The 23,791-nt window shown below is 40.4% G+C and overlaps 1 protein-coding gene and 1 long non-coding RNA gene across 2 annotated transcripts in view; one reads left to right on the top strand and one right to left on the bottom strand.

Moving 5' to 3' along the window:
• LOC127411250 (uncharacterized) overlaps positions 1-23,791 on the bottom strand; it is a 66,989-nt gene that overhangs the window by 40,136 nt on the left and 3,062 nt on the right. The window lies entirely within an intron of this gene.
• susd4 (sushi domain containing 4) lies at positions 119-20,533 on the top strand. The gene is made up of 9 exons (XM_051646644.1): positions 119-281; positions 664-831; positions 2,360-2,563; positions 2,779-2,952; positions 3,155-3,343; positions 3,718-3,909; positions 19,371-19,515; positions 19,597-19,982; positions 20,099-20,533. The coding sequence occupies exons 2-9, from the start codon at positions 699-701 to the stop codon at positions 20,134-20,136; spliced, it is 1,461 nt and encodes a 486-aa protein (XP_051502604.1). The 5' UTR covers positions 119-281; positions 664-698; the 3' UTR covers positions 20,137-20,533.

Genomic DNA, 23,791 nt, shown 5'->3' with positions numbered 1-23,791 from the left:
TTCATTGCACATAGAAAATGTGTTGTTCTCTGTAGCTCATTTTACAGGTTGGTACTTTGACCTGTACAATAATTCATCTACATATCACGAGATAACCAACTTACAAAACGGCAGGTAGAGCTATTTTTTGTTTCGATAGCTCTTGTTTTTCGTAAAGGCCGGTGGTCCAGTATAACGCGTTTATTTCATTGATAATCAACATAGCTTAATCAGCTCAACTACATCTGCTGAGGGAAAGAGCAACTCCGGCGAAATTGATTTTCAATATACTGCATCAGCGGGTAGGTGAACAAATATGTCATATGTTTATAAGGGGGGAAATCAGGCATCACTATCTTTAAAATACATAATAAGGTGGGCGAATGACGCATCTGACGCATTTTTCATCATCGTCGCACATTTACACCGCATCATTATGTTGCTCTAGTCTTCTTCTGGTCTGCTGAAGACAGCTGAATAATGCATAATAATGCGTGCCGGATATGCGATACACGCTTCAACGAAAAGACTATTTTGGTATTTACCAACTGATATGGGGATTTATTGGTCAACTTGTTCTGCGCGTCGCCGAGGAGATTCTAGAGGGCGGAAAATCCATGATGCAATAGATTTAATATTTTCGCGTTTTACCTAACCTTTTTGGCATTATCATCAAAATTTCAGAGCATTGAGACCCGATGCGTTGTATTGAGTGAAAGATGCTTCACCATGCTGATAAAGAAGGCAAGAAATCTCCGTTTGGACATCCTGTCTACGGCCAGATTGTTCTCTCGATCATCTTCCTCCTCCTCCCTCCTTGTCTGGTCACCGCCTCCCCTGTTACCACAGTAGGTAAGAGAATAGCACTATCATTGTGGTTGCATAAATGATAATAATTAGGGAATATGATGAAGATTAGAGACCTCCCTTCTGCCACCCATTGTCTCAATACTGTACTTGGGACACACTGTAATTAACTAAGGCCCCCGGCACATCATCCTCAATGTGAGGCTCTGTAATGCCATGACAATCACAATAATGTTTTCAAGCTGCATGTTTAATATTGAATAACTTTTGGCCATTAATAAAGCAGAAAATTCCAAACAAGCAAAGACAACACTCATAAAATTACAGACAACACGTAGGCCCTAAGCCCTGTACCACAATTTTACCTTCAGTGAATTTTATCTCACTAGGAAGGTGTTTACTTGGTGACTGAAATTGATTGCAAGCAGTCTGATGTACTGTAGGGGAGACCACTGAGTGTTGTAACCATCAGCTTCACCAAACAAATCAGCTACAGGGGTGACATCACCATATACACTCATAGAAGTTGTAAGAATCCTTTATGTAAAACTTTAAGGATTTGCAGGGGAAAAAACAAGTTTCGAGATAAAGTACGATTTGGTTTATAATATGATTTGCAGTTATGTTAATGTGTTAAAGCATATTTCCATGTTTAATTTGATATATATAAAATCCACTGCAACTTCTTACCTATTATACATATGGTATATAAAACTCTCACCCTGTTACTACACACTGTACTTGACACTAATTGACACAGTGGTAACACCTTACAGTACTGATCCCTTTGTTAAGGCTTTATAAAGGGGTTTATTAATTACTACACTGTATAAACTTGTTTTATTGATTCAACTCATTACATTTAGTGCGTTTTTATTTTTACTTTTATTTTTTTGCATGGGCTTGTTTGAGTTTACCTGACTTAATTGTATACATTTATTTAATATAAAATTACTCTGAACTGAATGACTGTAGTTGTGAAAACTTCAGTTTTGTTAGCTGAATTTAAAGGAATAGTTCACCCAAAAATGAAAATTCTCTCATCATTTACTCACCCTCATGCCATCCCAGATGTGCATGACTTTCTTTCATCTGCAGAACACAAATTACGATATTTAGAAGAATATTTCATCTCTGTAGGTCCATACAATGCAAGTGAATGGGCGCTAAAATGTTGACGCTCCAAAAAGCACATAAAGGCATCATGAAAGTAATCCATACGACTCCAGTGTTTTAATCCATATTTTCTGAAGTGATATGATAGGTGTGGGTAAGAAACAGAAACCTTTTTTGCTAGAAATTCTTCTCCCTGCCTAGCAGGGGCGATATGCATGAAGAATGCCACCAGTCACCAAAAACACAAGAAGAAGAATGTGAAAGGGAAGATTGATAGTAAAAAAGGACTTAAATTTTCATTTGTTTCTCACTGCACCCATCATATCGTTTCAGAGGACTACTGAGTTCCAGTTGTTGAGACACTCTCCAATCTCTGGCACACATACAGTATTCTAAGATTTTGTTGGTCTTTTGTTGCTTTGAGAGCATGATTTTGGTTCTTCCATGTCACTTTCAGTGGAGCAGTTTTGCAAGGATCCTGATGTTCCTGAGCATGGAATCAGAACTCCAAGCCATGGTGTATTCTTTGAAAACTCAGTGGCCAGATTCTCTTGTGTGAAAGGTTACAGCTTAAAGGGGCCAGCCAAGATTGTCTGCACACGCTTCCACAATGGATCGGTAGGCTGGAAACCAAGCCTTAAACCAGTGTGCCTTTCAGAAGGTGAGGTTATTCAGTCTTAATAGACTTGTCCACTAAAATCCAAAGCATAATTCTCTCATAATAGTTTTATTTTTACTGTGTTCATTTTTCAGCTTGGTAAATGTAATGGTATGAAAATGTTGTGGTACTGGATTAAAGGTTTTTCAAAAAATATTGAAGACTTCACTTTCACTTTCTAAAATTATTTCTGAAAAATGATATTCTGTCTTTCAAAGATTGTTTTCCTCCATTCATCGAGGATGCTGATATCACTAATAAAACCTACAGGCCTGGAGACAGCCTCATTATTAGTTGTCATGAGGGATTTCAGATTCGATACCCTGACATGGAAACTATGGAATCAATCTGTCAGGCTGATGGGACATGGGATAATCAGCCAACTTGTCAAGGTGTCGAGCAATAAGTAATTTTTGGCATATTAATCTACAATGTAAACAAACTATATACTTCTACAATACTTGTTCATGTGTTGTGATGTACACACATCACTTTGATTTTTAACACATACAAAATGATCCAGGTCACATCTGCAGACTGTTTCATGAGGTTGGTCATTGTACAGAAGTTCAGCATGATCCTCTCTCTACATAGGCTGCCTACGGCCGCTGATACCTCCACACAGTTACATGAACATCTCAGAAACAGAGTTCTCCGTGCCTGTGGGAACAGTTGTCCACTACCAGTGTTTCCCTGGTTACAAGTTGGAGGGACATGAACTTCTGGAATGCATGTATAACCTCATCTGGTCGGACACACCACCCCGGTGCCTTGATGTTGAGGGTGAAATATCAAAGCTTTATGTTGATAAGTCTCCAGACTATGTTCCATAGACATAGTTCCATAGAAATGTTATCAAATTTTTTAGTACTCTTAGAATGGAAACAGCTTTACATTTGTGCATGGCTTATGGTGTGTATAGTTTTTGTTTTTTTAAATATCCCTTTATACAATATCTATATCTAAACCTTTGAAAACAGCATAAAAATTACTGAACGTGGAAAATCTTTATTAACTTTAAACAGAATGATTAGTAATGGTGTTGTTACAGGAATGTAATTTTGTAAATAAATATAGGATAAACATTTTAATGACTCTGGAACAGGAAATTTGTTATCTGATTAAGATGCCTTTTTCTGTCTCTAATGTTTTTACAGCATGCTCCCTACCCCCAATGATAGAGCATGGAGATTACATGTGCCACCCTCAACCATGTGACCGCTACATTCATGGGACAGTCGTAGAATACTACTGTTATCATGGCTTCTCTCTAGCGAAAGACTACAAGTACATCACCTGTCAGTATGGGCAATGGTTTCCACATATGCAGTTATACTGCATCAAAGATGGTATGTTTGAGTTTTTTAACTCACCATAAAACTGGTAATCACAACCCTTTTTACATCTATAAAGTGACATTTGTAAGTGAAACAGGATGTTCAGCAAAAAAATGTAAGAAGAGACTTGATTTTATCACAGGAAATTGATTGTACTGTGAAAAATTGTCATTGCATATACTTACAGAATGGAGCTAGGTGGTTGGAGGGCAGGGGTGTGTCCAGGATTTTATACACGGGATGGCAAGGGCGGGGCAAGAGCAGAATAAGGGGTGGCAAACAGGGGCGGAATATGACTAGCAAGGGCCCCGGGGCCAATTTTCTTTTAGGGCTCCCCCGGTCCAATTATCTTTTAAAGTTGAGATCTACGCAATCAATTTTCATTGATTTAAGTCTCTTTTAATACCTGTTTGGTTATTTATAGTCAGATTAATTCAAACACAGCACGGATGTGGTAAAGAATCCGCTCAACCGAAACTCGTTTGCTGAACAGCCACTGTTCTTAAAGAGACATTACCATTTTAACTTTGTTATACATAATGTAAACTCGGTGTAAATACTAAAAATTATGCATACAAAATGCATATATTTGAAGGGGCCATAGTAAATAATGAAATATTTTAATGTCATCAAACACATTAAATATTGATAAATTTAACAAATACAGTAGGCTCCTACAGTATCTATGCAAGGGTTTGGTGAAATTCGGCAAAGAGTTCAGGCAGTTCTGGCTCGCTCTGCTATACCTTTTCTAACTCATCTGAATGATGGGGTGCACTGCATTCAGAAGTGATCATCCCTACACCCTCTTTCCTTCAAAGACTTTGAAGAGTTGAAAGGTGTGGGGCTCAAAAATAGAGGTCATTTGGTCATTTTTGGGGAAATTCTGTATGGAACTGTAGGGCTTTACTGGTTGTTTAGATCATTGTTACTATCAGAAATAATTAATAATTATTTCTTTAGTTATTAATTAATATTTAAATTAATTAATTGAATCTAACTCATTAAAACCTCATATGGGGCTCCAGTAAATGTAGTGCGCTACGTTTAGGAGCGGGTTTGTTTATTAGCAATAATTAATAATTATCAAAAATAATTATTAATTATTAAAATCAATAGAACATTGATGAGAATCAGTGTTAGCTTTTTTTTAATCCTTTAAATAAACAATTATCAAAGACACTTATCTTTATTTATGCAGTAATATCAATTAATAATTAATACAATGCAGTCAATAAACTTCCGACTTACAACTACAAACTAAACAGTGATATGATTAGATATGGAAATAAAAATAATCCTATAACACATAAGGTGTGTGTGTGTGTGACAGTGTTTGTGTGTGTGTGTGTGTGTGTGTGTGTGTGTGTGTGTGTGTGTGTGTGTGTGTGTGTGTAAGGAGGGACGCGCACAAAATGGCAGACGTGACTCTCGTGGAGAGTATGTCACGCGAGACTTCCGGCCAGGGAATATGACCGTGAATGGGGGCGGAGAGAAACCAGTCAATGGTGTCTACCAGTTACCGCGTGTATCCGCTTGTACGATAGCTTAGGGACAAAGCTAGGCTTTAACATTAAGCTATCTACGAGCCAAAAATGTGTGCCAGAATGTTTGTGAGGGGTCGCGTTTGTGTGTGGTTAGTACGAGAGAGAGAGAAGTGACTGCCCTAAAGCCGATTTCGTGATCGTGGGAGAGAAAGCAGCTGTTAGTTCATCACTCAGAGATGCAGTGGATGGCTCGTAAAGAGTCCCGCGTTATTTGACTCTTTAATGGATGAACACCCGCGATGGCGAAATTGCACAACAGTCCAATTTGGTTGGACCACAATACAGCAAAACAAATTCGTGATAATTAATACCCTGAGTATTAATAATGAGCGGACATGGCGGTCCATAAACTGTACAAGCAAAAACCTTGAAACACAAGAATAACACTATAATATTCTATCTCTGCCCAGACGTAAACCTCTTACTTGAATCGCATGAGGACAGAATGTGTGTTCATCTGTCCTTTAATTCCGACCCATTTCCTTGAGGCTCGGGTGATGATGGGAGGCCGTTTTCTCGCTCTGTTGGCGGGCACGGCTGTTGATTCTCGGCGGGCTGGCGGAGAACTCAGAAGTGTTGACTTGATTGAAGATGGAAGAGAAATCTTTAATCTCTTCACTTCTGCAGGCAAACGGATTAAACTACGGATTGCTCTGTGTTCTCCTTCGGATCCGTTAGAGTGTTCGGTTGAACACAGAGTAATCTCAATTTGTCCAGCGAGATGGAGATTGTATGGCCACAGTTTCAAGTCGGTCGTTACTTCCTTGTGCCACGAGGTTGCACCTGAGAGCAGCGATGAGCTGTGTATACACTCAGTGAACAAAGTTGCTGGAAGCAAATCCCGGAAGCATTTCAGAGGTATTTCAACTCCTGATGATGTCATGTTTGAGGGATGTTCTGTTGTGTGCCTCATCCAATAGGAGTTGAGAGTTCGATCCTTTAGTGAGCAAGGCTTCATGGGATTTGTAGTCTGTTTTGGACTCCCTTTGTTTGATTTTTTCAGTATAATTTACGACTTGGAATGTGGGGGCTTGAGTTAGGTTTTTACGACTGTGTTAGGCCTGCCTTTGTCTTCTATCTGAGTACATGAGGCCCAACATTCGCCCCTTTGGTCTGAAGAGTTGGTTGTTGTCCAGCATCTTTAGAGCAACTGAAGGGCCGAACAGTTCTTGTCGGTTCACAGTAACCTGTGGGTTACGCCATCCATGTATTCCTGATAGGAAAGAAAATGGTTGCACAGTCCATACAGTTCATAAGAGTTCACAGAGGCTTTATCGTCTGGACAGAGATTGAGGCACATCTGGGCATAGAACTTCTAGCTATAACTAAAACTACATTCATCACACATAAACATTTCAAGTTATTGGAAGGCACAGCATTAACCATAACACAATCCTTTGTTGTTCTTTGGTCATAACACAAAATCAAAGTAGAACCTGACATTGGTTACTAGGAACAAAATTTTAGAGGAAAGGAGGGTTAAAGGTTAAAAGGCTTATCCTTGGAAATGATGGGGTTAACCTCTGGGATGGGCTCAGACTGGTGTGTAAAACGCGGCTGTATGAGAAGTGAGTCCAGTCTGGCCTGTAGGTGTTGAATGTACCTGTACATGGCGTGTGCAACAATTGCGATGATGATCCAACCACTAAGAAGGAGCCAGAGGCCAACCAAACTGATAGGGTGTTCTTGGTAAGATGACGATCTGCTTATGTGACTAGGAAATATAGTGGTCAGGCCAGTCGGTTTGAGACTAAACTTCACTAATTTCGTCCCTTCAGCCTGAAGCTGCTGTTGAAGGGTGTCATCAATGGTGAGGCTGTGACCTCTAAATGCGTCCATGATCTCAATTTCTGCGTCATGTTTGTCGACGTTGAGATGATGGAGGACATTATCATCAATGTGCACGGTGGCTCCTTGGGGAACCATTAAGAACACAGTTTGGTTTGGTAGCCTTAGTTTAGTGGCTGTATCATGGCAGTCGTATGACATTGGGACTTCAGTGACTGGTGTGTTAACGAGCCAGCGATTGCCTGCTCGCTCTACCCTTGTCTCTGTTCCTTCATCTTTGATGGACATGCTACCATGACACTTGTTCAGGGAGGTAGTTAGTCACCTCTCTAACAAAGGGGTTGCATTTGGACAAACCCAATGAATGTTCTTTGTCTTGGTACACATGTTTAGGTTAGAGATAAGGTAGAGCGAGGGGTCCTCATCATGGTCGGCGAGTGTTGGTGGTGTTTTGAGGTGAATGTGTGCATTACCTCTCTGAAAACCAACATTAAATACGGACTTTAGTCTGTATATATTCTGCCTATGATGGTAGATTGAGGATAAATCCTATTTTGAGGTTCTGAGGATTTACATGGTTTGGAATTTCAATGCCAAAACTATATGCCATGTGTATCTGTGAAGGTTGCACAATGGAGATAGTAGCAGATCTAAGGATTTGTTCGACAAGGTCTAGGGAGACCAGGTAAGCTGGAATCCTTCCAGCACTCAGACTGTTGACTGAGGAGCTAATTTCCTTGAGGTCCTGCATTAGATCTCTAACGATACACGCATAAGTTGTTTTCTCTGACAAAGTCCCTAAAGCGTGCAAAGTGTTATTGATAAGAACGGAGTGCAAATTTACAGTGACTATAGTACCCTGAAGGGTTTTACCCAGGCTCTGTAATTGTTCTTATTGGAGTCGTCGTCTCTGCTGGATTTTTGGATGATGGCGACATGTGCATCTGAAGCTGGCGAACTGTTTTCTGGACCAAGTGGTCTTGGTATGTCAACCTGAGCCACATGTGTCCACGACGGCAGTCAATGAGCGGAGCCAATCGGTTCAGTAGGTCCTGGCCAACTAACAGTGGTTCCGTATTAATGGGACATATGTAAACAGGGTCTATTAGCATCATCCCTTGAAAGGTGTCAATCCAGGCCCGTTTTGTGATAGACAACCTATCTTGCGTGTAGCTTGTGATGCTTACGTTGCAGGTCTCTGTCTATAAGGGTTTGCCAAGGGAGAGCTTTGCTCTAGCCACCTCTGCGAAGGTGTTGGAACCCATTAGACTATTTCGGAACCGATGTCGTGTAGTGTGTGGGAGCTGAATGACCCATATGTCAGGCGTTGCTCTTACGGTACAGATCGCCCAAGAAGGTCAGAAAAGGAGGGTGTGGCATGTTAGGAGTGACTGTTTTGGGGAGCAACTTGGACACTGTTCCCCTTTTCCCGACCTACAAAGTAAACTTTGGCGTTAACGGGAGGGGGTACATCGTCTAGTCATACTGATGGGGTTTCAGTGCCGTGTTCCTTTGAGAAGGTTGACAGACCTGGTGAACAATGGAGCACGTCAAGCTTAGTTACTAACTCAGTCAAGCATCTCCTTATGTCCTCCATTTCCTCTCTCAAATCTTGTTCTCTGAGGGGATTTGAAACCTTTTCTACCCACTCACCTTCTTGTTTGGGTTTTCGTTCGAACTGTGCCTTTCTGCCGGCGAATGTTTTGTTGTTTAGGCCTGCTGTGACCCTGGGGGTGTGTCTGGTCACCACCCCCCTGGTTCTGTTGCCTACCCTGCTGGCGGGGTGATCGGCGCCTCTGGGGTCCGGTTCTTGCATTCACCTTAACGCGAGGCATTTTGTTGCCTTCAAGCGCTAGGTCTGCATATTCTGAGGCTTGGATCCCCAGGGCTCTGGCGTCGCCTTCATGCCCTCGGGCAGGGCATACGTGTGTCTCCCATGCCAGTTGCGCGTATCTTCTGATTTCCTGCATGGTGGGGTTGCCCATTCTGCAGTGCATCGTGACGTCATATCGCACGCACTCGTGGAGGTTGTGAAGGAAGAGAGACTTGAAAGCTCGTTCCTCCTCCAGGCCTGGTTCATTACTTCCTTGGAAGTACGTGGTTCTCAGGCATCTGTAATACTCACGCGGAGGCTCGTGCCTCTTCTGTGTGATGGTGAAAGCAGCTATGGTAGCGGAGGCTTCGTCGATATACAGCAAATACTCCTCACATAGGGCTTTACACAGAGCTGAGTAGCGTTTTCATGTACCAGTCGGTAGCGTTTCCATGAACGCATGGACACTCCTTACCATGGTCTTCCATATAAGCTTGAGTTTTTCACGCGACGAAGCATAAGGCAAATCAATCAGGCAGTGCTCAATTTCCCTAAAATAACTGTCGATGTTTGAATCTCAATTACTTGGGTCAAAACGTTCTATGTCCCCTGCGAGGGACTCGAGTTGTCGGATGTGCAAGCGTTGGTGTCGGTATGACCACGGGTCGTCCGAGTCATCCGAGACACCATAGTCACTCAGATCGCTATAGCGATGAGGACGACTTCCTCCCCTTCGTGGTGGGGAAGGAGTCCAGTCGACGTGTGGGGGTGGACCCCGGGTTGCGTACAGCTCCCTGGCTAATGGTATCTTAGAGCCGCTTACACCACTCTGGGCTTGAAAATAATTGTCCCCCCTCCGTGGTGTGGAATCAGTCAGTTTGAAACGCACGGAGGCGTGACTGAAAACTGACTGAGGAGGGCAACTGTAAGGAGGGGCACCTGCATCCAACCAGTGAGCCGCTGGAGGAGCTTGAAAGGTGTCTTGGAGGATGAAGTCAGAGACTGTACCACTAGGGGCAGCTTGGCTCCTAGCATGTGTCCCTGGGTTTCTCAGGGGCACATTTCTATGCATATCGCTAAAAAGGGGGCCCTCTTCTATGTCAGATGTTGTGCTGTGCGTTTCAGCTGCACTTACCTGATCTGACTCTACTCTTAACTGGGCAGCTTGAAGCTGCCTGTGCAGGGTTTCGTTTTCCTCCTGCATCCGGGCATTAGCACTTTCACACCACACTGGCTTATGTTTGGCTAGTTGTGAGAAGTAAATTGTCAAGCAGAACCAAACTTTGAAGTAATGATTCAAGTTATTACTTTGGATTCTCATGCATACACACTGTGACAGAACTGGCATGTAGGATGCCTCACACGGGGAACCAATTATTATGTAGGGCTTTACTGGTTGTTTAGGTCAGTGTTACTATCAGAAATAATTAATAATTATTTCTTTAGTTATTAATTAATATTTAAATTAATTAATTGAATCTAACTCATTAAAACCTCATATGGGGCTCCAGTAAATGTAGTGCGCTACGTTTAGGAGCGGGTTTGTTTATTAGCAATAATTAATAATTATCAAAAATAATTATTAATTATTAAAATCAATAGAACATTGATGAGAATCAATGTTAGCTTTTTTTTAATCCTTTAAATAAACAATTATCAAAGATAATCCTTAATTGTTAACATCGATGAAACATTAATTAAAATTAACACTAGCTTACTGATCATTCATATTCAACAATCATCAAAGATAATTATCAATTATCAAAAATCAACAGAATATTAATAAGGATTAACATTGACGGGGCACCACCTTGGAATCAGGGACTAATAACCAGATAGTAAAACAGTCTCAATATTAGATTGTTTTCTTAGGAAAATCGACATCCGAAGAATATCGATTTTCTGGAAAAAAAACAATGAATGAAGGTTTGAATCCAAGCACTGACATCCTGTCAGCATGATACAGGCGTATGCAAAACAAACCAAAACACTTCTCTTTGTAATATAATCAAAGTTTATTTATGCAGTAATATCAATCAATAATTAATACAATGCAGTCAATAAACTTCCGACTTACAACTACAAACTAAACAGTGATATGATTAGATATGGAAATAAAAATAATCCTATAACACATAAGGTGTGTGTGTGTGTGACAGTGTTTGTGTGTGTGTGTGTGTGTGTGTGTGTGTGTGTGTAAGGAGGGACACGCACAAAATGGCGGACGTGACTCTCGTGGAGAGTATGTCATGCGAGACTTCCGGCCAGGGAATATGACCGTGAATGGGGGCAGAGAGAAACCAGTCAATGGCATCTACCAGTTACCGCGTGTATCCGCTTGTACGATAGCTTAGGGACAAAGCTGGGCTTTAGCATTAAGCTATCTATGAGCCAAAAATGTGTGCCAGAATGTTTGTGAGGGGTCGCGTGCGTGTGTGGTTAGTACGAGAGAGAGAGAAGTGACGGCCCTAAAGCCGATTTCGTGATCGTGGTAGAGAAAGCAGCTGTTAGTTCATTGCTCAGAGACGTGGTGGGCGGCTTGTAAACAGTCCCGCATTATTTGACTCTTTAATGGATGAACTCAGTTTACCTGTCTCACCCGCGATGGCGAAATTGCACAACAGTCCAATTTGGTTGGACCACAATACAGCAAAACTAATTTGTGATAATTAATAGCCTGAGTATTAATAATGAGCGGACATGGCGGTCCATAAACTGTACAAGCAAAAACCTTGAAACACAAGAATAACACACTATAATATTCTATCTCTGCCCAGACGTAAACCTCTTACTTGAATCGCATGAGGACAGAATGTGTGTTCATCCGTCCTTTAATTCCGACCCGGTTCCTTGAGGCTCGGGTGATGATGGGAGGCCGTTTTCTCGCTCTGTTGGCGGGCACGGCTGTTGATTCTCGGCAGGCTGGCGGAGAACTCAGAAATGTCGACTTGATTGAAGATGGAAGAGAAATCTTTAATCTCTTCACTTCTGCAGGCAAACGGATGAAACTGCGGATTGCTCGGCGGTCTCCTTCTGATCCGTTAGAGTGTTCGGTTGAACACAGAGTAATCTCAACTCATCCAGCGAGATGGAGATTGTATGGCCACAGTTTCAAGTCGGTCTTTACTTCCTTGTGCCACGAGGTTGCACCTGAGAGCAGCGATGAGCTGTGTCTATACTCGGTGAACAAAGTTGCTGGAAGCAAATCCCGGAAGCATTTCAGAGGTATTTCAACTCCTGATGATGTCATGTTTGAGGGACGTTCTGTTGTGTGCCTCATCCAATAGGAGTTGAGAGTTCGATCCTTTAGTGAGCAAGGCTTCATGGGATTTGTAGTCTGTTTTGGACTCCCTTTGTTTGAATTTGGTGCGATTTTTATCAGTATAATTTACAACTTGGAATGTGGGGGCTTGAGTTAGGTTTTTACGACTGTGTTAGGCCTGTCTTTGTCTTCTATCTGAATACATGAGGCCCAACAGAACGACCCTGCAGCTTGGCTACCATTATTATTCTTCCATCGAAAAGCCCTGCAAAGTCATCATTTAATCCTTTTTAAAATGTCCAAAAATCCCCTAGACTACATAACATTGACAGAATATTTAAATGAGCTACGAGTCTGTAAAAGTTCCAGTAATAAGGAAGGAAGCGGGAAGCGGGGTGGCAGTCCAGGTAAGTCAAACTTTAATGCCGTTTCAGTTTCACAAACAGTTTCAGTTTCATTCCCCCTCCGGGAATTCCCTAAGGGAATTCAGTTTCAGTTTCATTCCCCTCATCTGTCATTCTGACTCTGAGCAGACGTGGACGGCCCCGGCTCCACCTCCCCAGCCATCACGTCACACATCACACACCGTGCTTTCAGTTTGCAGGACCCACCCACACACAATGCTTTTAATAATATTTTAAACACAAGCCAATTGGTTACCAGAATCAGTGGATGGGTGAGGCTGGATCGGTGGCACATTGGGGACCTGGATCCACATCCCCACCTCCATTACGGGACACCGGTCCTGGACGTGTCTCGGTTCCCCACAACTCCAACAGACCGGCCCAGGCTCCCCGGCTGCATCCGTGGCAGCAGAGACATCATCCTGGGAAGGGCGACGGAGAGGGGTAGGGGAGGGGGCCGGTGTGTAGTGCAGCCCGCGGAAGCAGGGTGCCAGTCTGGATGGAAACACCCCCTGTTTCCGGGGAGCGGGTACAGGGTGAGAGGGAGGAGAGGGGTAGACAGGAGGAGGAGTAGCAGGAGAGAGAAAGAGGTTTGGACTGCTTGTCAGCTTCCAGGTAGGCCGCCATGTGGGCTTCGGCAAGCTGAATGCGTCATCCACCGATGTGGGGTGATGGCACTGGACCCATTCCGAAGTTTTCCTTGGCAGACGAATGGTCAGCTGCTCCAACACCATCAGTTCGATAATATTCTCCACGCCATGCCCTTCCTCAGCTAGCACTCATTTTTGGCAGGCATCACAGAGCTGCTGGGCAAACGCAAACGCAAACGGGCGGCCGACTTCGCACAGCGTGAGGGAGCAGAATCACTGGCGATGCTGTTCTGGGGTGTGGCCCACCCGTTGCAGGACAGCGGTCTTCAGCTTCGCGTAATCCAGGCGGTCCTCAGCTGGTAGTTGTTCCGCCGTGAGCTGGGCCTCCCTGGAAAGCAGCGGCAGCAAGTGGAGGGCCCATTGGGCTCGAGGCCAGCCAGGATCGTTCTGAGGGCTCATCTTGGTAAGGAGGAGGTGCGGCTTCATCGCTGCCTCCGGGGTCACGGCGGAGGATCCGCCTGGAGCTAGCCAGCTCCGTAGGGCCTACCGATCCTTGGCCTGGGCCTGGAGGAGCTCCTGGAAATGACACTCCTGGGTGAGCAGGGCTTGGTAATGGTCTCCTGGATGCTAGCCAGGGCATGGATGACTTCACCCAGTGGTGAGGTGTCCATGGCAGCCAGTCTTCTTCGGAGTTCCAGGGTTTCGGCACCAGTGTAAAGGTTCCAGTAATAAGGAAGCGGGAAGCGGGGTGGCAGTCCAGGTAAGTCAAACTTTAATGGCGGTTCAGTTTCACAAACACAGTCTTTGGGCTTTTCAGCCTAACGAACACAGCATTTAACTCTTCAGCTTCACAAATGATAACAACGGTAAACTTTTCAGTAGACACACACAACGTCACTGGACTGTCTCTCTATGTCTCTCCGGTGTTCTCGGCAGCCTTTTCAAGCCCGTCTCCGTTGTCGCTGTAATGAGACACAGGTGTTTATTGTTAACAATCACCAGGTGATGGCCCTTACCGCTTCCTCTCTCCTCGATGACAGACACACAACCATGTCCCGCGCCACAGAGTCTGTTTTGGAATGTTCGTAATTTCATACTTTAGCTGTCAAAACTTACACACAAGCCCTTTAATCTGCTTTAAGATGCTCTTTGTTTTTTTCTTTCTCTCTCTTTCTTTCTTACTGTTAAACGTGTAAAACAATTTCTAAATTCAAGCATTTAAAACTAGTTTAAACTTTCAGACAAGGTTTTGTCAGAACAACATTGTAGTGTGTCTCTACAAACTTTATGTACAGTTGAAGTCAGAAGTTTACATACACTTAGGTTGAAGTCATTAAAACTCATTTTTTAACCACTCCACAGATTTCATATTAGCAAACTATAGTTTTGGCAAGTCTTTTAGGACATCTACTTTGTGAATGGCACAAGTAATTTTTCCAACAATTGTTTACAGATTGTTTTACTTTTAACTGACTATATCACAATTCCAGTTGGTCAGAACTTTACATACACTAAGTTAACTGTGCCTTTAAGCAGCATGGAAAATTCCATAAAATGATGTCAAGCCTTTAGGCAATTAGCTTCTGATAGGCTAATTGTAGTCAATTGGAGGTGTACATGTGGATGTATTTTAAGGCCTACCTTCAAACTCAGTGCCTCTTTGCTTGACATCATGGGAAAATCAAAAGAAATCAGCCAAGACCTCAGAAAAAAAATTGTGGACCTCCACAAGTCTGGTTCATCCTTGGGAGCAATTTCCAAATGCCTGAAGGTACCATGTTCATCAGTACAAACAATAGTACGCAAGTATAAACACCCTGGGACCAAGCAGCCATAATACCGCTCAGGAAGGAGATGCATTCTGTCTCATAGAGATGAACATAGTTTGGTGCGAAAAGTGCAAATCAATCCCAGAACAACAGCAAAGTCCTTGTGAAGATGCTGGAGGAAACAAGTAGACAAGGATCTATATCCACACTAAAACAAGTCCTATATCGACATAACCTGAAAGGCTGCTCAGCAAGGAAGAAGCCACTGCTACAAAACCGCCATAAAAAAAGCAGAATACAGTTTGCAAGTGCACATGGGGACAAAGATCTTACTTTTTGGAGAAATGTCCTCTGTTCTGATGAAACAAAAATTGAACATTTTGGCCATAATGACCATCATTATGTTTGGTGGAAGGGTGAACCTGGCAAGTCGAAGAACACCATCCCAACCATGAAGCATGGGGGTGGCAGGATCATGTTGTGGGGGTGCTTTGCTGCAGGATGGACTGGTGCACTTCACAAAATAGATGGCATCATGAGGAAGGAAAATTATGTGGATATATTGAAGCAACATCTCAAGACATCAGCCAGGAAGTTAAAGCTCGGTCGCAAATCAGTCTTCCAAATGGACAATGACCCCAAGCATACCTCCAAAGTTGTGGCAAAATGGCTTAAGGACAACAAAGTCAAGGTATTGGAGTGGCCATCACAAAGCCCTGACCTCAATCCGATAGAAAATTTGTGGACAGAACTGAAAAAGCATGTGGGAGCAAGGAGGCCTACAAACCTGACTCAGTTACACCAGTTCTGTCTGGAGGAATGGGCCAAAATTCCAGCAACTTATTGTGAGAAGCTTGTGGAAGGCTACCCAAAACGTTTGACCCAAGTTAAACTATTTAAAGGCAATGCTACCAAATACCAACAAAGTGTATGTAAACTTTTGACCCACTGGGAATGTGATGAAAGAAATAAAAGCTGAAATAAATAATTATCATTTTAAATATTATTATTATTCTTACATTTCACATGCTTAAAGTAGTGATCCTAACTGACCTAAGACAGTGAATTTTTTCTACAATTAAATATCAGGAATTGTGAAAAACTGAGTTTAAATGTATTTGGCTAAGATGTATGTAAACATCTGACTTCAACTGTAGTTTAAATCAATGCTTTAAAACCACACAAAGTAAAATCAATATTTTGAAGTTATTTTTTGTAATGTAGGGCAAACATGCAGTTATAGCAATCAATGGTATAATGAACATTTTTGTTCAACAGCCATTTTATACAAAGAATAAAGCTTAACCATAGAAAGCCTAACATATGAAGTAATAGTCAGAAAATTATATTTGTTAAACATGTTTAAACTTATTTTTCTATAAAATAATAACATTTTAAGCACATGTTGCTTGAATTCAATAAATACTAATTTTGAAATATCAGTAACAAAATAAACGTTATTGTTAATTTTACTTTATCAAAATCAGCAAAGATTTCACATAAAAAAGATGAGTGCATCAAAATATGAAGGTACGTCGAGGAGGAAGGGGAATGTTGTCACTGCTCTGTGACCATGCGCGACACGGACAGGTTAAGCTGTTGCGCACCGTCTCTGTGTTTACATCAGCATCTCCATTATACGAGCTGTGACATTTTAAAATAATATTCCGGGTTCAATACAAGTTAAGCTCAATCAACAGATTGAGTCACAGAATGTCACAGAAGGCTACATCCACAATGTACAATTACACAAAGAAATGTGATGCAGCGGTTTCCTTCAAAACACATGCTTATGTTCCACTAAAAAGAGAGAAGCTTAATTTTGGGGTGCAACAGGAAGTGGTGTAATTGTTAAAAATGTTTTACTGTGATAAACCATTAGGTTTTGTTGTTTCTAGAAAAAAAAATATATATATTGTTAGGCAATTAACCCATTATTAACCATTTTCCATCATTTAAAAGATTTTCCTTCTGGAACAACTGAAAGGGACTTTGTCTCTTTTTTTGGTTGCGTTCTGCAAAAAAAAAAAAAAAGAAAGAAAAAAATTGTTTGCTTCAAGTTTTTTTTTTCATTCCTTGTACCATTTTTAGTTCCTGGTTTTGAACATACTTTTCAAAATTACTATTCCAGGGGGCCTGGGTAGCTCAGCAGGTAAAGATGCTGACTACAACACCTGGAGTCGCAAGTTCAAATCCAGGGTGTGCTGAGTGACTCCAGTCAGGCTCCCTAACCAACCAATTGGCCTGGTTGCTAGGGTGGGTAGAGTCACGTTGGGTTAACCTTGTCATGGTCGATATAATGTGGTTCTCACTCTCAGTGGGTCACGTGGTGAGTTGTGCATGAATACCGCAGACAGTAGTGTGAGCCTCCACATGCGCTAGGTCTCCGTGGTAACATGCTCAACAAGACACATGATAAGATGCACAGATTGACGGTCTCAGACACGGAGGCAACTGAGATTCATCTTCTGCCACCTGGATTGAGGCAAGTCACTACACCACCACAAGGACTTAGAGTGCATTAGGAATTTGCCATTCCACATTGGGGAGAAAAGGGGAGGGGAAAAAATTACTATTCCAGTATTACTATTTCTTTGTTTTTAAAGTTTAGAAATTATCAAAAAAACATTTTTATAAAAAACAATCTAGAATGAACATTACAAAAATGTTTTAAAGGGGTCATGACTTTTTTATTATTTCAATTTGTTCCTAGAGTTCACTTATAATATTAGTAAAGTTTTGTGCAAAAAAAAAAACCAAAAAAAAACAGTCATATATTTGTAAATAGTGGTTGACCGATATACTGTATCTCGTTTTAACAGATGTAATAAATCAACCTCACACAACTTCAGCAGATCCATGCATCCTGTGGAATGCTCATATACTGTACCTTCCTCTGAAGCACGTATTCTAACAGTCTCTCCTCAACAGTTCCCTGTAACTTTTAACTGTCTTTTCTAATGATAAAAGGCAAATATCAATAGAACTTTTACCGTCTGCAAATATGCAGATATCTCATTTAAACAAATGTAATTCACAAACCTCCAGCTTTTTTGTTTCCAGCATTTTCTTCCCGTTGAGCTCTCATCTTATATCTTCCTCTGAAGCGCGTGTTCTATCAGCCAAAATCAAAACTTCAGGATCAAGATCAAAAGTTCCTCTGATTCACAAATCATGACAGTCACTCCATGGCAATCCAAGCAGGTGATCCAGACCATTTAAATTGTCAGGAGATTGCTGCTCGAGCTGGATCCGCATGAGCGCATGAGTGCAACTTCAAAGTAAAAGTGCTTCACGTGTGCTATAAGTAAATGTATTATTCACTATTCACTCTATGTACAATTTGTTTGATTCTGTTTTTTGTTTTTTTTTTAGAAAATGTGATTGTTAATGCGCACATGCCATCCATTGGTTTCTGGACTACTGTGTGTACTATTATTTCCTTCTTCCTAATATATTAACAATTTCTTCATGGGCAAAGAAATTACTAAAATTTGATGACTAAACAGAAATCAAAAGAAACTGCTATCTACTATTTAAAATACAATAATATTTTTTTAGATTATTTTTTACAAAGTTAAAGTTTTGTGTGAAAGTGAGTAAATATATAGTGCTAAATAACAATTTATAAAATTTTTTAGCAATTTTATGTTTATGTTATTTACTATATTAAATTGTGTGATATATCGGCATTGTATCGGCCTGTTGGCCACCCTGCTCTCTGGATATCGGCATCGGCCATTAAAAAACCCATATCGTCGATTTGTAAAACATGATAATTTTTCACCCTCATTCTGACCCTCTGTCAGAAACGCTCAGTTTTGGTGCTGCTTCTCCTTTAACACTTGTCAGTAAATGCCCACTGTTCTGATTGTCTCTCTGCTCTTGACTGACCTGCTGACTCCTTGCCATCTCACTGCTCAACACTACTGATCGGGGATACAGAAGTAATAAGGAAAAGTAGGCATTGATGTGTTGTTGAGGAGGTGGTCAGATGCAAATATCTACCACATTATGACATCACAATGTGAAGGAAGTACAGAAAGAGTCATTTTGGCAGCTTGGTTTCAACAAATACTCTTTTTGCAGTGAGGAGGAAGTTCTGAGTTCTGAAACTTACAGTGTGTTTTTAAAGTACAATGACCTCTTACTGTACTTGTTAAAAGATTAAGGTAATTTTGATTCCTCATGCCATGACCCCTTTAAGAAATTAGGAGCATATGTTTTATTCTGTGAGCCTGTTGAATAAAACATGTTATTTAGGTAATACAAGTAAATATACACTGGTTTATTCCCATAGAGACAACCTGGCCGGGATTTCAAGATTCTCTACTGACCACATGGAAAGTAGTGGCTTGTACGGCCACCAGTGTGCTGCTAGCCTTGCTCCTGGTGATAACAGCCAAGATGTTCCACTTCAAATGCAAGTCCCAGCATGATCCAAGGTACAGACAACAAAGTTGCACTGTTTAGTTCAAATGGAAATGGCTGTACTCTTTAAAAATGTACTCCCTCCTCCCTTTCAGTGAAGAGCAAGATGACAGCCATGATCCAAACATCTTGGTTGTAGATGGTATTGCTGTACCACTTCCCTCTTATGAAGAGGCTGTAAGCGGTACTTATTGTCAGCCCCCAAGTGAGTTGCCCCCTGCTGGTCTGGGGAGCACACAGCATTCAGAGGAACAAAATCCACCTTCATATCCTGGCCACACAGGAAGTCAAAATGGTGTGCCATTGGACACTGGTGAGGGTGAGACCAGTGATAGCATCTCAGACACATCAGAATGTCTCCAAGGCATACACCCATCTTCTTCCCATGCAGGTGGACTAAATAACATGTCTGAGAAAACCAATGCTATCACCTCTATGGAGGAGACTGCCTCCACAAGCCCCAGCATAGACATTGCAGATGGTAAGGTTGTAGGCTGATGCCACCTAGTGGTATTACCACACACTTTTGTAAGCCACAATTTGTGTTTTGCAATTTGATGCACTTACCAATGTTCTTTATTTACTTGAATTTTTCAGAAATTCCTCTTGTGGAGGATGGTGAAGAGGACTGCTGATTGTTATCTCTAATTAAAAATGAGACACTGGTAGTTTCACCTTACTGTTAATTCAGCATTCATTTCTGATTTTGTTGAATAATGTGGCGAAGGCCAAATTTCTTCTCATACGGAATCTCTGCACACTGGTATTTAATAAGGAGCACACCAGCGAAATATAGGCAATTAAAATAAATAATTAAGAGAAAATAAACTCCCAATTTCTTCTCATGGACAAACTATGCATTCCATCATGGCATATTAAGTTAGTTTAACTTCCCAACTACACAATGCATAGCATCCAAGTATTCTAGATTCTTTTTCCTGTGACTTTCACTGGGTAGCTGTGCTGAATTCAGGACTGCTTTCAAATGGTATGACTGTAATAACAATAATGACAACAATTTCTTAAATAAATGACATGTAAACTTTAAATGTGAGTTCATTATTATTTTAAACTGTTAGCCAAACTGCATTTTTCTGGGCTAATTGTCAATTAAACGAACGGGACAAACCAAAACATTATGATGAGCTGGATCCAGAGTACAAAGTTATGAAAATTCTGTTGGATTGAATCACAAATGAGTTGAATTATAAAATGGAAAAAGGTGTAATGAAGCAAAAATGTTGGTTTAAGTCTTGTTGGGGTCAGTGTTGGTGTAATGCATTACTAATGAATTACTGTAATTAAATTACTTTTTCATTGAAAAAGTAAAGTAAGGGATTACTTAAAAAATTTCAGTAATTTAATTACAGTTACTTCTGATGTAACTGCATTAAATACTGTATAGACTATAGAACAATTCTATATAAAACAATACAGAATTTTAAATTGAAATTTAACGTCTAATGTTAAAATATATTTTCTAATTTAACTCTGCCCCTTTAAATTCTTTGGCCAGTTCATGAATAATTTATTTGATTTTATATGATTTATTTGAAAGCATTAAAAGAACAGTTTCATGTCTATCTTGTATTCTTCATCTGGTCGAGATTGATAAGTGTATTAGAGAGTAATTAGTAATAAGTAATGCAATTACTTTTCAGACAGAGTAATTAGTACAGTAATCTAATTACGCTGTAGAAGATGTAATTAGTAGTTAGTAATTAATTACTTTTTTTAGAGTAACTTACCCAACACTGGTTGGGGTCATATTTAAACAACTAGGCTATTGATTATACATGTAAATGCAAAACTATGTGACCATTTAAAAGACCTCACATTTTGGTAAGAACTGTAATATGATCTATGCTTATGAAATAAGCAAAAAAAAAAAACAAACAAAAAAAATTAACATGATCAGATGAAGGAATACAGTAGATTCATTTGAAAATAGTTGATCAGGTTTACATTTAATTTAAACATTTGCGCGTAAAATGGACCTTCCCGAAAACTTTCCGCCGAATTCACAAACGCATCGTTAGTGAATTCCAAACATTCGTAAACAGGGGGCGTGTGCACGTTCATTCACAATTATCATAATCCACGCCCATAGAAACTCCATATAAGGAAAGCTTCAGACTCGCAAGTAAATGAGAATAGGAAGCTTTTAACATCTATGCGAACAGTAATAAAAGTTCTTTATTTATTTTCTTCAAATGGAATACATTCACATCGTAAAATAGCCTATTGATTTAGCAAACATTCGCATGTTCGTTCTAAAAAAGAAAGTGAGGAACTTACGGTCATCGCATGCTTTTGCTGACATCGGAGGTACTTTTGTCAATTAAACAGTCCAAGAGGTCATTAACAATGGTTTGAAATGAAGCTTTAGTGTGAAAAAAAAAAAAAAAAAATTATATATATATATGTTCAGTTCACGCCGGCAGGAGATTGTCCACCACCATTAATCTTCTCTGATTCAGTCCAGTGCATCACCAGCATCATTGGCAAAACTTCTCCGGTAAATCATGATGGTAGTGATATTTCCCTTGCAACAGGAAGAATCTTTTAAGACGTTAATAGAATGCCTGAAGACCCAAACGCTGTTACAGACTTGCGAGTTAAACGACATTGTGTGGGCTTTTTCTCTCCCCCACCCCCGTTGTATTATGTACGCATGCCCGCGATGTGTTTATTTATGGGTTTAAGAGTATTATAACATTTACCATACGTTGTCAACTGAACGCGATTTACCGATGCCGAGCTCATATCAAATATAAAAAATAGACAGTTATAGGGCATTCAATCAAACTTAAACTGCGTCTTTCCACGAACCTTTCATCCCTTGTCAAGAACTGCTGGGAAAACGAAAAGCAGAGTTGGGGAAAAACTATAGCCTACTTTGAAAAATTAAACGCAAGCACCAAAGAAACTTTCCTAAATAAAATATTTTTTATATGTTATTTTTTAAAGTTAATTTCACAAATGTAATTATTAGTTATTTTTTTCATTACTTATCATTACATTTATTATTATCAAAATGTTAGTGATGTCAGTTTGCCTGAAAGAACACAACTCGTTCTGATGTCTTACGCACGATTTACACTGGTCGGGAGCAGGTGTACATTTTTTTCATACCAACTAACGTTTTGGAAATACAAAAACTTTCATGAAAAAGAAAAATTACGTCAGAACGGCTTTATGAAAAATTAGCTCTGCTTGTGTTCCATGAATGAGGCCCATAAAGTGCAGTTCACCCACAAATGAAAATTCTCTCATAATTTACTCACCCTCATGCTTTCCCAGATGTGTATGACTTTCTATCTTCTTCAGAACATGAATGAATATTTTTAGAAGAATATCTCAGCTCTGTAGGTCCATACAATGCAGAAACAGATCAAAATGTAATACCTTTTTTTACTATAAATCTCCACCTTTGACCAGCCCCGACCAGTAGGTGGCGATATGTATGAAGAATGTGAATCGCCAGAAAACAAAAGAAGAATGTGGAAGTGAAAGTGGAGTTTTATAGTTAAAAAACAAAACAAAAAAAAAACGTAAATACTGATCTGTTTCTGCATTGTATGGACCTACAAAGCTGAGATATTCTTCTAAAAATCTTCATTTGTGTTTCTCACTCACACCTAACATTTAACCACTGCAGTCGTATGGATTACTTTCATGCTGATTCAAAGTTCTGGTCACCATTCACTTGCATTTTATAGACCCACAGAGCTGAGATATTCTTCTAAAAATCTTCATTTGTGTTCTGCAAAAGAAAGAAATTCACATCTTGGATGGCATGAGGGTTAGCAAATGATGAGAGAATTTTCATTTTGGAGTGAACTATCCCTTTAAGTGCTGTCTAGTTCCTGTTGCTAGATCAATGTATGTGGATGGATTAAAGTATATGAGGAATGTAAAAACAATTTAGGAGCTATCATTTGAGCTCTTCTGTCCCTGATGAGTAACAGATGGTTTATGCAGATGTGAACCTCTTCATACAGTTGTCCTCTAAAGATGTATCTGTCTGTCTTTGACAGGACTTTACTTATTGCTCAGAGATAATATAATAATTAGTACTACATATGAATAATCATAATCATAATCATAGATTGAATACTACTGTAATTCAAAGCAGTTTTAAAGCTGGCAACTGTAAGGTGGCAAGAATTTGGAAGAGTTGAACAAAGAAAAATGGAATGCTTTAAATTTGTTTATTGCAAAGTCCACTGATTGTGTCAGATGGAACCACGGTATATTTACAGTATTTGTCGGCAGGTGCTTTTTTTG

Source organism: Myxocyprinus asiaticus, chromosome 20 (assembly GCF_019703515.2).
Source record: "Myxocyprinus asiaticus isolate MX2 ecotype Aquarium Trade chromosome 20, UBuf_Myxa_2, whole genome shotgun sequence".
Classification (NCBI taxonomy): Eukaryota; Metazoa; Chordata; class Actinopteri; order Cypriniformes; family Catostomidae; genus Myxocyprinus; species Myxocyprinus asiaticus.
This window is presented reverse-complemented; position numbering and strand designations above follow the sequence as displayed.

Excerpts from the sequence above, each read along its gene's own strand:
- susd4 (XM_051646644.1), top strand. The coding sequence starts at position 699 with ATGCTTCACCATGCTGATAAAGAAGGCAAGAAATCTCCGTTTGGACAT. Across the intron at positions 2,564-2,778 it reads ACCAGTGTGCCTTTCAGAAG|ATTGTTTTCCTCCATTCATC; the intron begins GTGAGGTTATTC and ends TGTCTTTCAAAG. Across the intron at positions 2,953-3,154 it reads TAATCAGCCAACTTGTCAAG|GCTGCCTACGGCCGCTGATA; the intron begins GTGTCGAGCAAT and ends CTCTCTACATAG.